The sequence below is a fragment of the Argopecten irradians genome, chromosome 4, assembly GCF_041381155.1.
Source record: "Argopecten irradians isolate NY chromosome 4, Ai_NY, whole genome shotgun sequence".
Lineage (NCBI taxonomy): Eukaryota > Metazoa > Mollusca > Bivalvia > Pectinida > Pectinidae > Argopecten > Argopecten irradians.
Window position 1 is genome coordinate 47,681,719 of NC_091137.1, and position 14,023 is coordinate 47,695,741.

Below are 14,023 nucleotides of genomic sequence, written 5' to 3' on the forward strand. Positions count from 1 at the left end.
TTGCGTTTTTAGAGTCAATGAAAAGAATTAAGGGGCATTATTCTTCTTCTGAAACAGGCTCGTGACGCGGAAATGAGACTTAATGGGAAATTAACATTTTTCTGGACAGTGCAAATCATTTCCACAGACACTGCGCTGATAAAGTAAACTCATGTTAGCCGAAAGTGTATAAGGTATCAAGTCCTCGCAGTCATGAAAGCTATTCGAAGTAAAACTAATCAATGATCCAAAGTATTACTAAATAACTTCCCTAAGTATCACAAATTAACACTTTGTTTACTTCCCACACCGTTCGGTTACAGAGTTACTGACTGACTTTATAACACACGAAATCAACTTCCTGACATGTATCATTTGGTTAATGTTTAGAATGCCTAAACTGCCTATGTGTTCAAACGATGTAATGCCTCATTGGATTCTTTTCTCCAGTAAGCATCATTATTTATACTATCATTTGAAAGTAACACTTTCTTATTAGAATGACATTCTTTTCCGATGACTAGTCGTCATTGATTAGCATATAATTAGTCATTATTTATAGGTTTGTAATCATCACAGGAAGGTCTATATACAATCACTGTGTCAATAAGACATATACGTTTCCATGTATCTAAATTAGGCACCAATGGTGTTATATATAAAATAATGTACCACTAATTAATGTTGATTCTGAGCGATAATTATTGATACTTGGGTCACCTTCATGATTTCAGAATTTAATGCTGTATGAACTATCGGCTATCATGACTCTACTTTATTAATGTAGATAATTCTCACTTAGAGGGATTCATTACATACATTAAACGTGATGGGTGGGGCAAAAAATGTGATCTGGGCACAAATAAATTCATGATTTGCATGATTGTAAGTGGTTGAATGCAAGGTGTTGAAGCGTCGTGTACCTGGATACGTGCTATCGATGACGGGGCCTCCTAGGCGATATGCCTGATTGGTGAAGATCAAAGAGGAAAAAATTGCTGAATACTATTTCCTGTCGATAAAATATCGTTGACATGAGAAACAGATCACGTGATCAGAAATATTTGATTACATCATGCAATTAGTATGCATATCATAAGTGTTAATTATCGAATATAATTCTCGCCGTTTAACGCTAGCTAATTAATTTTACGTTGAAATATCATAGATACTCGTCAATGTTTTATGAATTTTCATCAAAAACCTAGACAAAAATCTCCAAAACATGCATTGCATATAATCAATTTTAAATTAGAACTTCTCTGGGGTATTATGTGTAAGCTCTTCCCTGAAATCAGCGTAAACGTGTAATCACCGAAGTGGCTTGTATACAAAGATGCACCTTGTAGCATGCCACCAACACTAGGGACAAAAATCTCGTTCTCGAAAAATGCCATTCTCCAAGTTCTTACAACTTTCAGACAGTATACATTTACACTTCAAATCATGTGTAGTATTTCACAGTCGTCTTTCCAGTTTTTATATTGTCCTGCAAGTACATGTTGTCCCCATACACTAAATTTACATTCATATCTTATTTCATTCAACTTTTTTTTCGCAACGACTGAATTTCTCATTCTTTTATTTACATTATGTAAGTGCTTTTTAACGTTGAATTTGAAACATTTTTCGGCGACTTATTATCGCGAATTCTTATTGCCCGCGAAATAAATCGCACACTAAAATAAATTGATTCACAGTACTTTTGTCTTCCTTACGTCTCCCTTGACACTGTTGGCCTTGGCTTTGGGTTCTGGCCATTACTCACCATAGTCTTTAAAAGAAGTATTTTGTTCATGTATAACGCTCGGTATAAAGAGAGTGGGGCGACTGGTTTGCCCGTTGTATATGTGACCAGGTAGAGTGTGCGCGTGCTCTTCGATGTTTTTGGTGGCATGCTTCAGTGAGTCGCACTATAAAAAGGACAAGAGTCAAAGGTCACGGGAACAATATAATGATTGTTAGTATTTCAAAATAATGGTTTGTTTTGTTCTGAGACTTAGTAAAACCTGTAATCCTGAAGATCTTGACCAAAATCGTATCAACAGAAGCGTGAAACATTTTACGAGATCATGACGCCCAATTTTACTAAGGTCTTTTCTGGAAAATTCTATGGGAAAAGAAAATGAACATATCAGAGGAAGACAAAGCATAGTTAAAAGCATTTTGCAAAACGAAATCTAAAGAATTCAAAAGTACATTACATGCTTTTAACCTTATAATTAGGAAAGTAATTGAAATATTGTTGTCTATAGAAAAAGACAACAAAGAATGTTGAAACTCAAATTATAGCGGGATTATCAAGGATATAAGGGTAACATGTTAAATTAATTAATGAAAACATATTTTAAGAAACCATTGCCAACTCAAAGGATTGGACACGAGTTTTTACAACTCGTTATGCCTTCTCCTAATGTACAAAGAGAAGACAATAAATGTGCGAACAAAACAGGATATAAAGTGATGTTTTATTAGTGCAAAGAAATGGGGAGTGGGCAGAGGGAAGGAAAGACGAGAGAACGATAAGTTAAATTACCCAAGAAACCATACACCTATGAAGTTTTATATGAATTAAAAACGCATAGACGGCCTAAAAGAAGCGTTTTCAACCATATCATGATTTTATGAACATTTTACAAACCTTGTCAGCAATTAACCATGATGCCACGTAGCCAAGAAGATATTTTGAAGAATTAAATAAAGAAATTAGTGAAAACCAAATTATGCAAAAGTTAAATAAAATAAATCCTGTGGAATAGACAATGTTTTAATCGAATATTTTGTTCTTGGAAAAGACAGGTTTATGTGTTGTCTGTTGTTTATATTGTATAACATTTTTTCATGTCTGGACATTTTTTGGTCAAGGGGAAATATCGTGCGTCAACCAGTGTGTAAAACAAAACGGAACCTTGTCAAACGTCTTTAATTGTAAAAATTATTTTTAAAGGAGAAATCTTGTCACCAGACACAACAAAATATTGCTGCACAAGGAAGTAGGCCTAAAGCTCTATTCATTTAGGCCTATATGGACCACCCGAAAGTCAAATTTTAAAGCAAAGTGTTTGCATTTTCATTATTTCTCTTTAAATTACAATATACAAAACAAATAGATCTACGAAATTATTTCCACTTTAACTTGTCTACAAGACATCTTAAATATGATACTTTTTCCCGCCATTTGATACTTTCCTGTCCCGGATGTTGCGATTGCGCAAGCGCAGACACCTGCTGCCTTGACCTTGAGAAAGACAACACAAGTTCCACAAACACCATCGAGAATGTTGTGTAGACGCTCCATTTGCAGACTTTCAGCTAACGCTGCAAATGTTTGGTCACGACAGAAAGTTGCGACCACGAGACGCGAATTATCAGGTGAATGTTGTTTGAGCAAATCTAAGTCTGCCAACTTGTAGTTTTAAAACGCCGGTCATAAATGATGTGGGTCCCGACTGTAAAACATGTACGCCTAATAATGTAGTATCACAGGCGTATGCATCTAGTTTTGGAAAAATTAAATATCCTATCCCTACTATAGGATAAAGTAGGGGTAGGTTATTATATTTTTAGCAAACCAGAAGCAGACGCCTGTGCCTATATAGGCCTAATGTAGGCTATTTATATATTATATTCAACGCTTTTGATTCACAAATTGATGGGGAATTCTTATTTTGTTTTTCTTTTTTTTTTAAAAACCTGTTGAATTATCATATGAAAGCTATCATCATGAAGCAGAATATACAATGTGATACCCATCTCGATACTCCGGGAGTTTTCTCTGACCACCCAGAAACATGTATACACAATATATCATAATATGTTTCTGACAAATTCTGGTCAACTCCTGGTAAAACTGAAGGCAGTTCAAGAGAACATAAACTTCCTTTGAAAATAACAAGGAGCAACTCCCAACTTCAAAGTCAAAAAGTCAACCACAATATACTGTTAATCGATTCTACTGATATCGATGTGATGCACAGAAAAAAAAAACTGCTCATCCATTGTCATACTAGACAGTGCCTTCAGTTTCACACAGTCCAGGAGTTGATATATGTTATGACAAAAACAGTAACCCAGGACTGTCGAGGATGGGTATATTTTTAAACAATCCAAAAAATTATTTAAAAAACAATTTAATTTTGGTCAATATATATGATTACATGTATATCTAACAAAGAAATAAATGGGCCCGACTAATTTTTCTATTGAGGCAAGTTTTTGAATTGATATTTTCATTCCAATCATAATTTTAACTTGGAAAATTGATGTTTAATTTATTGTTAACAGAAATACCAATGGGGAAAAAAGGATACAGCAAATTGAAAGGAACATGAATTCGAAGTAAGGGCTTGAGTTCGAGAAATAAAGCACATCTCTAGTCTGTTTAAAATGAACTAAAAAACATCAAATGTTATATTTCTGTTATGTTTTATTTCATATGCCGTTGAACAGTCAGTACCAGACATTTGGTAAGTATATATTTTAAATATAATATGAATCTTAGGACTACACGATATTTTTGGACATAATAAGAGAGTGTCCTTGTTGTTAATAATTTGAATCCCATTCATACATCACACTTGACCAGTCAGTACAAATCATTTGCACAGAAACAAGGGGAATAACTCACAGTGTCACAGGCTTTTTGATATAATCTGCTTGAAATTTGAAAATACTGGATTATAAAAATGATCATCTACCATGATGTAGATGTCATTATTTTTTAAAGAAATATGAATTTACCATGTTAAAGGGTGTTTTGCCTAACTTCAAATGTTTGTCAGATCTTAACGCCCTTTGAACCTTTTGTTTTAAACACTTTTATTCAGTGTAATGTTATTGGTTCACAGGGCATCCAGTTGTCCCTTGACTTTTAGCAGATTCAGAAGTCAAATACATATTCTCAGAAATATGAAGAGTGAAAACAAATGACAAATAGACATGTGCTTCAAACTCAAGAGTTATATCATATTTTTATTTGATGTCCTGGTTCAATTAAATATAAAATTACCATAATATTACATTACCAATAATTAATGAATAAATCATATATCTCTTTAAATTTATGACTTAAATCATATTGATTTGATGATAATTCTGTTATTGTTTTCCTTGTGAATGTTCTCTTTAGAATGATACGGTGGGATTCATTGGGCTAGGGAATATGGGGAACCACATGGCAAGGAATTTGATCAGCAAGGGACACAAGTTGGTAGTATGTGACGTCTCTCAGGTGGCTACAGATGGGCTCAAGGCAGCAGGTATTCATAAAAAACATCTTAGGAGAGGGCTCAAGGCAGCAGGTAATTCATAAATAAACATCTTAGGAGAGGGCTCAAGGCAGCAGGTAATTCATAAATAAACATCTTGAGGAGAGGGCTCAAGGCAGCAGGTAATTCATAAATAAACATCTGAGGAGAGGGCTCAAGGCAGCAGGTAATTCATGAATAAACATCTTAAGAGAGAGGTCTCCAGGCAGCAGGTAATTCATAAATACAACATATGAAGAGACCTGGGCTCAAGGCAGCAGGTAATTCATAAATAAACATCTGAAGAGAGGGCTCAAGGCAGCAGGTAGTTCATAAATAAACATTAGGAGGGCTTGAGGCAGAAGGTAATGCATAAATAAAATAAGCATCTTAGAATGATTAAAATGAAATACAAATCAAAACACAAATGAACAGAAGTGTGAAATACATGAAACCACTCAATGAAACTGAATGAAGGAAATTCAAACAAATCTAGAACGTGTTTGAGATGCTTCAATGTCTGTTTGTGTTAATAGTTCAAATCGAACTCTATCAATATACGGTGTATGACCCAATAATTGCACAGAAGCTTCATTATTTCACAGAGTTAATCACTTATCACTTTACAAAAGAAATTAAATAGGTTTTCATAGTTTGAGTCTGTATACAAGTCATGTACCGTTGTTAGTGAAATGGATGCCTCAAAATGGGAGATGGACACTTTTATGGACGCGGGTATTTATTGGGTCGAATATGGTATATCAGATGCAGTTAAAATCATATTGCTCCCCATGGTCAAATCTGGATAAAAAAAAATGTATAATACATGGTAATCAATTAAAAATTTGGATAATTAGAAATAATTGAACAAATATATATCTCAAATTTCTATATAAACATTTGATGATAATTCTCATTATTGTTTTCCTTGTGAATGTTCTATTTTAGAATGATTTCATTGATATTTAAATAATATGTAAATAAGAAAATGGCAAGGAATTGGAAAGCAAGGGACAAAAGTTGTACATGTATTTGTCCATCTCAGGTGGCTACAGAAGGGCTCAAGGCAGCAGGTTAAATTCATAAGAAAGATTTAGGAAGGGCTCAAGGCAGCAGGTAATTCATAAATAAACATCATTAGGTTAGAGGGCTCAAGGCAGCAGTAATTCATAATTTATTAAACATCTGAGGAAGGGCTTGGAGCAGGTAATTAATAAACATTTAGGAGAGGTCTCCAGGCAGAGCTGGTAAAGGTAATTTATTATTGGTAAGCAGTCTCAAAAAATAATTTGAAAATAGGCTCAAGGAGCAGATAATTTTAAAATAAACATAGAAGAGAGGGCTCAAGGCAGTGCAATAATAGACATGTGCATGAATTAAATAAATTCAAATCAAAACACAAAAATTGAACAGAAGTGTTATATCATATTTTCAAAACTATTGAGATGCTCAAAGTGTTTTTTGTGTTAATGTTCACAGGAACTCCAGTTGACTTTACAATTAAATATGTTAATCACAAATGACAAATACACATCAAACTCAACCAATGTCCTGGTACAATTAAATATGTTACACTATCCCAACTACATTATTGAAACAAACAATCATATATCTCTTTAACATTTCTGAACGTATAATCATAATTACATAAATCGTCTCTGCACATGATAAATCTTGTTATTTGTTTTCCTTTGAATGTTCTACATTTCGCACATGACATCCGGCGTGGATCTCAATTGGGCCTAGGAACTATGGGGAAACCACATGGCAAGGGGAATATTATAGCGTCAGGCAAGGGCCACAAGTTTTGGATAATGTGATCTTCTCTCAGGTGGCTACAGGATGGGCCTCAACAGGAGCGCCTGGTAATATCATCAAATAAACATCTTAGGAGAAGAGGGCAAGGCAGCCGGTAATACATAAAATAAACATACTTATAGAGACGGGCTCAAGGCAGCAGGTAATTCAATAATTAAACATCTGAGGAGCGGGCTTCAAGGCAGCAGGTAATACACTCGACTAAAACATCTTAGCGAGAGACGGGTCGACACGCTGCAGCAGGTAACATTGTCATGAAATAAGTCACATACTGAAGCGAAGGCTCAAGGCAGCAGGTAATTCATAAAACAACATCTTAAGAGACCCTGGGACTCAAGGCAGCAGGACTAATTCATAAATAAAATAGGAGAACAGCATGCAGGACAGAGAAGGGCTCAAAGGCAGCAGGTTGTTCATTAAATAAACATCTTAGGAGAGGGCTCTTGCAGCAGGTAATTCATAAACTAGACAAGGTAAATCAAGGACATAATTCATAAACAACATCTTAAGAGATCTTAGAATGATAAATAAACATGAACATACTCAATCCAAACACCAAATAAAAACATTTGGATGAACAGAAAGTGCAATCAAATAACAATAAGCACTCTAGAATAAATGAAAACTCAATCAATAAACACAACTGTCAGAAGTGTGTGAAAATACGCATGAAACCACTCAATGAAACTGAATGAAGGAAATTCAAACAAATCTATAGAACGTGTTTGAGATGCTTCAATGATCTGTTTGTGTTAATAGTTTCAAATCGAACACTCTCATCAATATACGGTGTATGACCCCCACATAAATTAGCACCAGAAGCTTCATTATTTCACAGAGTTACTATCACTTATCACTTTACAAAAGAGAATTAAATACATCTTTTCATAGTTTGCACAGTACAATGTACTCACCAGAGTCATGTACCGTGTTAGTCGAAATTGCGGATGCCTCAAAATGCGGGGATGGACACTTTTTATGAAAGACGGGTTATTTATTGGGTCGACTATGGTATATCAGATGCAGCTCTTAACAACATCACTCTATTGCTCTCCACAGATCATAATACATTGGTAAATCTGGATAAAAAAAATGTATTAATCAACAACATAGGTCACTGACATGTTGACCATTATTTGTCCAGCTGAGGTGGCAGCGCCGGGGTGCCAAGTAGACAATTGTCACTATGCTGTACCAGGAGCACCACGCGCAATAGTGAGAAGCTGTTTATACCGGAGCAAAGGGAATTCATTCAGGTACAGAATGCAGCAGGCGACTCTAGTAATCACAAGCGATGTTGAAAAAACAAACAGATGCAGGTTGTTTACAATACTTTTGAATAAATAAACACCTGAAAATTCTACACAGCGATGCCATTTGACTGAGCGAAAAAAAACAAAACAAAAATAGCGAAAAATAAAATCTGCGTCTCAAGTATACGTATGATGCCCTTCTTTCCTGATCAAGCTAGGAAAATATACCTCCAAGTTTAACAAGACAGAAATCTGCATGCGTCTGGTGGTGATGGAGTCTTTGACACGATTCAGTGGGTTCGCAGTTTCTCGCCTGTCAACCGTGTGTCCAGAGAGAGTCCTACTGAAGTCTTAACTGTGCCATATATTTCATGTATGTTGGCCAGACACATGGCAGCATCCATGCCCGTTCAAAAACACATGTCCATCATCCCTGAAACAAGTTGTGAAGTGTTTGGAGTGATAGACTTTATGCGTAGTGGAAGTTTCTGTGAGATTCTACAGTTTATTGTGATTTATTAGTCAGCTGCTCATGAGTGATGGCGAGTCTTCTCTCTGCTTGATAGCGCAGATCTAAAGGATATCCGCTCCACATTCTCAGGCCGATGGCCAGCACTTGCCAAGGGACATAACTCTGTGTAATGTGGGACGCTCCTGTTGTCTGGGAGGTCTGTAGAGAACACATGTCAAGCTGATTTCGAATGCTGGATACAAAACACCAAAAGAAACCTTAAAGGCGGACATTAGGGGTTCCCTCTAGTTTATGGTGTTATAGGTCACCTTCGCCATTCTCTCATAGTTCCTCATATACTATAACTTCTTGTTTTCTCTTCCGCCCTGGTCTGGGTCATCACCCAGTTAATAATATTTATACTTTTACAAAATAACAAACAGCAAAATTTCCTTTGGATGTTCGGCCATGCAACATTGTGAATTCTAATATTCTCAACTCGCTCACAAAGTGTGATTGAACTTCATTACTTTTCAATTGAAGGGTCTTAGCGTCCATTTACAACAAATTGTGTGAATTGTAAATTTCATAACCTAGGGTTTCACAATTTCCTTTAGCAGGAGTTGGGGGGGGGGGGTGGATTCATGAGATTGTATTTAAACATTGATAACAATATAGCTCCATTGGCATTTTGTGTTGACCCTGCAGTGTTCTGAAGGTGGGGCGCAAGGGGGTGAAGGTGTGAGAGGGCTTTCTTGCTTTCTCAAATGTTATTTTTAATCACTATGGATCCAATTCCTTATGTATACATAATATTTAAAAACCATAAAATAAGCAGTCTATATAGCAAAAAAGTTGGAATTATCAGATGTGACATTTTCGTAATCTGTAAGTCTATTGTTTATGTATAGTTTGTATCATGGTCATCAGTATTAAATTTTGTGTTCTATAATTATCAATTATTATATTATATCTTTAAAATTATATAAAGAATTATTCTTATTTATAACTGATATTATATATCCTCCGTACTTGAGATTTTCAATGTGTTATCTTGAATATTCATGAAAAATTGCACAGTTCTCAATTTCATTGAAAAGGTGTAAATGCTGCCCGAGATGCCATTTTGACTTTCATGGTGGGTAGTCCAGAGGAATCCTTCGAAAATGCCAAAGAATTGTTGGACTGTATGGGGCAAAAACGTTGTCCATTGTGGAGCAGTTGGAACAGGACAAGTAAGTGAATATGATTTGTTTTTAACAACAGAATTAAAAAACATTTTATAATTTGCTGAAATGTAAATATTCACCTGTCGCATTTCCATAGACTTAAAAGTTTTACACTGAAATGAACAACTTTAGTATTTCCTGTCAAAAGCGCGGGGAAAAACAATATAAAACCCACCAACCTTTTCCTTCACTTTGTAGATAATTCATAGAAATTGCATAATGATTGTTTGGGGTGTGTCTTCTAAATCATATATATATATAAGGTATCACTTACCACTGTAGTAAATAACATGGTTGCATTATCTTATTGTTTAATAACATTATATACCCAACAGATTAATTTTTTAACTTCCATCATCATATTGTAAGAGTTTAAATTTACCTTTTGTCCGTAATTTATGTCTTTCCGTAAACAATTCTTGTTCACCTGCTCCTTCACCGAATGTGACTGAGGGATCAGTCTCAAATTTGTATATGCTTACAATCCCTTTGAGTCCTCGTTATGCATATTGCATTTCTAGGATTGACCATTCAGAGCGAGCCAAAAAATGGCTGACAGAATTGCAAGCAGCTATCTTGGAATCTTAAACTTTAAAAAGTACAGAATTTCTGTTTTGACAAGAGATTTATAGGTAAATTTCTCTTTACGTTTTTTTCAAAAAATTGAGTTACGTCACCATGTTATTTCAAGGTTTCAATGTGTAAGTACAAGAATACAGACACTAATGATGTAGGGACAATAGCCATCTTTCATTTCACAGTTGAAATATTAAACAATGGAGTTTGATATAAAGCTCATTTTTACTAGTATGTACTGTCTTTCATGTTACATGTTTTATTTCCAGGCCGCAAAAATTTGTAACAACATGTTGTTAGCTGTGTCTATGATTGGGACATCAGAAGCGATGAACCTTGGAACCAGGTATGAAGACAACTTTACACAGGAGATCCACATTATTATAAAATAAAATAAGTTTGTTTTAGGGTTAAATATCTGTAAATCATGTGCAGAGATGGCATCTTTCTTTCTGCCTAATATCTTATTTCATTTCCTAAATCTCAGTGTTGCCAATCACTGATGATGAAAATTTGGGTGATCACCCTTGAAAACGAGTGAACAGGTTAAAAAAGGGTCAAATGCAGTAAAATCATTAGTTTATTTCATGTGACCCAAAGGTCCATTTGATGATAGAACTTTTCCTTAAAATCCCATCATTTATTTCCAGGCTATGGGGTCCACCCATAATACAGTAGTTCCACCTCTTTGTTCTAAGTGTGATGGCTTCAGTGACGCGCATTCATATGTACCTGTGTATGAACATGACTTGCAAGATAATGAGAGTTACTTCCCCTTAGCCTAGGTAGACATGTAAAAGAGCAACGACAATAGTACTTCAGAAAATAACTGTTAAAGGTTTTACATTATGTTTTAATAATTGTTCAAATGTCAGCTCGCCCTTCTTCATTCCTACCAAACCAACAAATTACCAGCGCCAAACTGCTCAGAAGTTTTTGCCATCAAAACCTTTCTATGAGCTTAGAAAACATATTGTTTGTTACAGACTTGGTTTGGACCCTAAGATGTTAGCTAAGATCCTGAACATGAGTTCTGGTCGCTGTTGGTCAAGTGAACTGTACAACCCCTACCCGGGTGTACTGGAAGGTGTGCCGTCCAGTAACAACTATCAGGGAGGATTTGGTACTGCCCTTATGACGAAGGTAAATACAGTACTTCAGAAATTTGTTTACATTTCATAGTATGTTTTACTACAATTACACCTAAACCATGTTAATTAAACCTGTTGTATTTAATCAAATATTTTGAAATAAAAAGATTCTTGCAAAAAGATCTTTCCAAAAATGTACATATATTTGATAAACATTGATATCTTTTAAATACTCTTTTCTGTCCTGTTAGGATCTAGGACTGGCCCAGCGAGCAGCCACAGGGACCAAATCAGCCATTCCATTAGGAGGTCTAGCACACCAGATTTATAGGACCATGACCAACAACGGGTACGCCACAAAAGACTTCTCCTCGGCACTTAAGTTCCTTCAGGGTGAGGAGCAGAGTTGAAGACCTCTTTATAGCATAATGAGAGATTGTTGTAAGTGGACTTTGTTTAACAGAGTGTAGTGCATATACTCACAGGTATGACGATTAAGTTTTTGATATCAGTTTTGAAATTTAGATAACAAAGGAAACAGTGTTTCAGATCATGTTTACATCTGATGAAGATGAAGTTTGTTTTTATATATAAACTAATTGTTAGTTTTTCCATTGTTACATATCACCAAAGAGAATGCCTGAGTTGCACTTGGTTGTATTCACTGTGTGACATTAATCTTAAGAGTACATGTGGATATTTACACATTTGTATATGCAATTTTATATGTGTGTGATTGTATAGACAAAACAGTATTTTATAAGTGTGTTTAAGGGTCACTTGAGACTTTGTGACCTAGTCTTATTGTCTTTTGTCTTACGTCGTCCATTGTGTGACTATAAACAATAAACATTTTTCAACTTCTTCTCCAAAACTGCTGAAGTAAATTCAATGAAACTTTGCACAAACCTATGGAATAATCTTCTACCAATGTGAAGGTTTATATGTTTTATTTATTTTACCAAATTTCATATTGGCGTAATATTTTTTATATCTTTTCACATTTTCACAATGCTTTTTGACAATTGATAGGTGCAAGGTGCCTAAAATTTTACATAACTTTGTGGTCTTCTTTATGAGAACTAGCTGACCGTTAAGGCCCCACCTATTTGTGTTGTTTTATATGAAAACTCGGGTGATTGTCTAGCCCCATAGGCCTCTTGTTTAATAATGTAACTGTGATAAAGTATGATATATTCACTAAACCTAGAATGGAGTGCATTTTATTAGCTTTTCAAGACATTTTTGTTTAATTTTGAGCTCATCTGACCCAATGGTAATCTATTCTTCAATAGATTTAAGAATGTACTATGCATTGTCTCTGTGTACAAAGAAGTTGGAGAATACTCATTTTATAATCATTGAACTGGTTCAATATGAAATGCAATGTTTTTAATTTGTGAATGTGAAATCGATCAAAATGAATTGCATTGATCAGTGATCACTTTATATGATATTAATGAAAAGAAAAGTTAACATATCAGTTCCAGATGTTGATGTAGTTTTGCTCACTTTACAGCATTGTTATACAATTTATTTGGTTTTTGAGCTTTTATTACTAGTATACAAAGTCATTATTTTTTCAGATTTTTTTCCCCTGCAATAATGATACTGTATAGCCGGAAAGTTTTGAGGGCATCTTTTTTTTTGGCTAAATTTTATCCTCAAAATAAAAACAAAATGTGTAGTTACGGTATGCTGCCTTGTCATTTGCCTATGAATTGACAGTGTATGCATTGTACAAAAATAGGGACTTGGCACAAATTTCCAACAAACGGTCAATATATAGATCTAGATCACTGGTTGAAAATTTGTGTCAAGTCTCTGTGATCGAAACATCACATATAAAATATTTGCTGGTCGTGTAGTAATATCATTACATAAACCCAACTTTCCAACCTGTTTAGAAATGTCATTGTTGAATATTTCCTTAAACATTCCTTACCTGTCATATTTATTAGTATTTTTCTCCTTACTTTATTTAGAAAATCGGGTTATTTGTTAGCTTTTGTAAATTTTATTTGTTTCCTCTTGGTAGCTTTGAAACAAGTGTATAGTTATAATGTAGTTAACTGATTCATCCTTAAAAACACATTAGACTGTTCTAAATCAAAGGTTAGATCAGTCCATTATGATATTTCAGGGGTGAAGAAGTTAAGGAAATTTCTTTATTTTGTATATTATACCAATTTTTGTCCATAAAAGATATAAATAAACAAACAGTCTAAAATAATGCCAATTAATATACAACTATTTTCAATATACTTCCAGTAGTGTTTGTGTGTTTCATAGAGGTAACAGAAAACATAGATTTCACAAGGAGAGAGTGGTTAATACAGAAATGTATTTGGAAGAAAAAAATAAATGCATCAAATGTAGG

The 14,023-nt window shown here is 34.6% G+C and overlaps 1 protein-coding gene across 1 annotated transcript; it reads left to right on the forward strand.

Moving 5' to 3' along the window:
• Window positions 1–3,197: 3,197 nt before the first annotated feature.
• LOC138322331 (3-hydroxyisobutyrate dehydrogenase, mitochondrial-like) lies at window positions 3,198–14,021 on the forward strand. The gene is given in 10 exon segments (XM_069266367.1): window positions 3,198–3,351; window positions 4,429–4,445; window positions 5,108–5,285; window positions 8,188–8,299; window positions 8,683–8,786; window positions 9,848–9,939; window positions 9,941–9,982; window positions 10,822–10,898; window positions 11,539–11,695; window positions 11,895–14,021. Coding segments are annotated over 10 exon segments (1,032 nt in total). The 5' UTR covers window positions 3,198–3,257; the 3' UTR covers window positions 12,054–14,021.
• The last annotated feature ends 2 nt before the right edge of the window (window positions 14,022–14,023 follow it).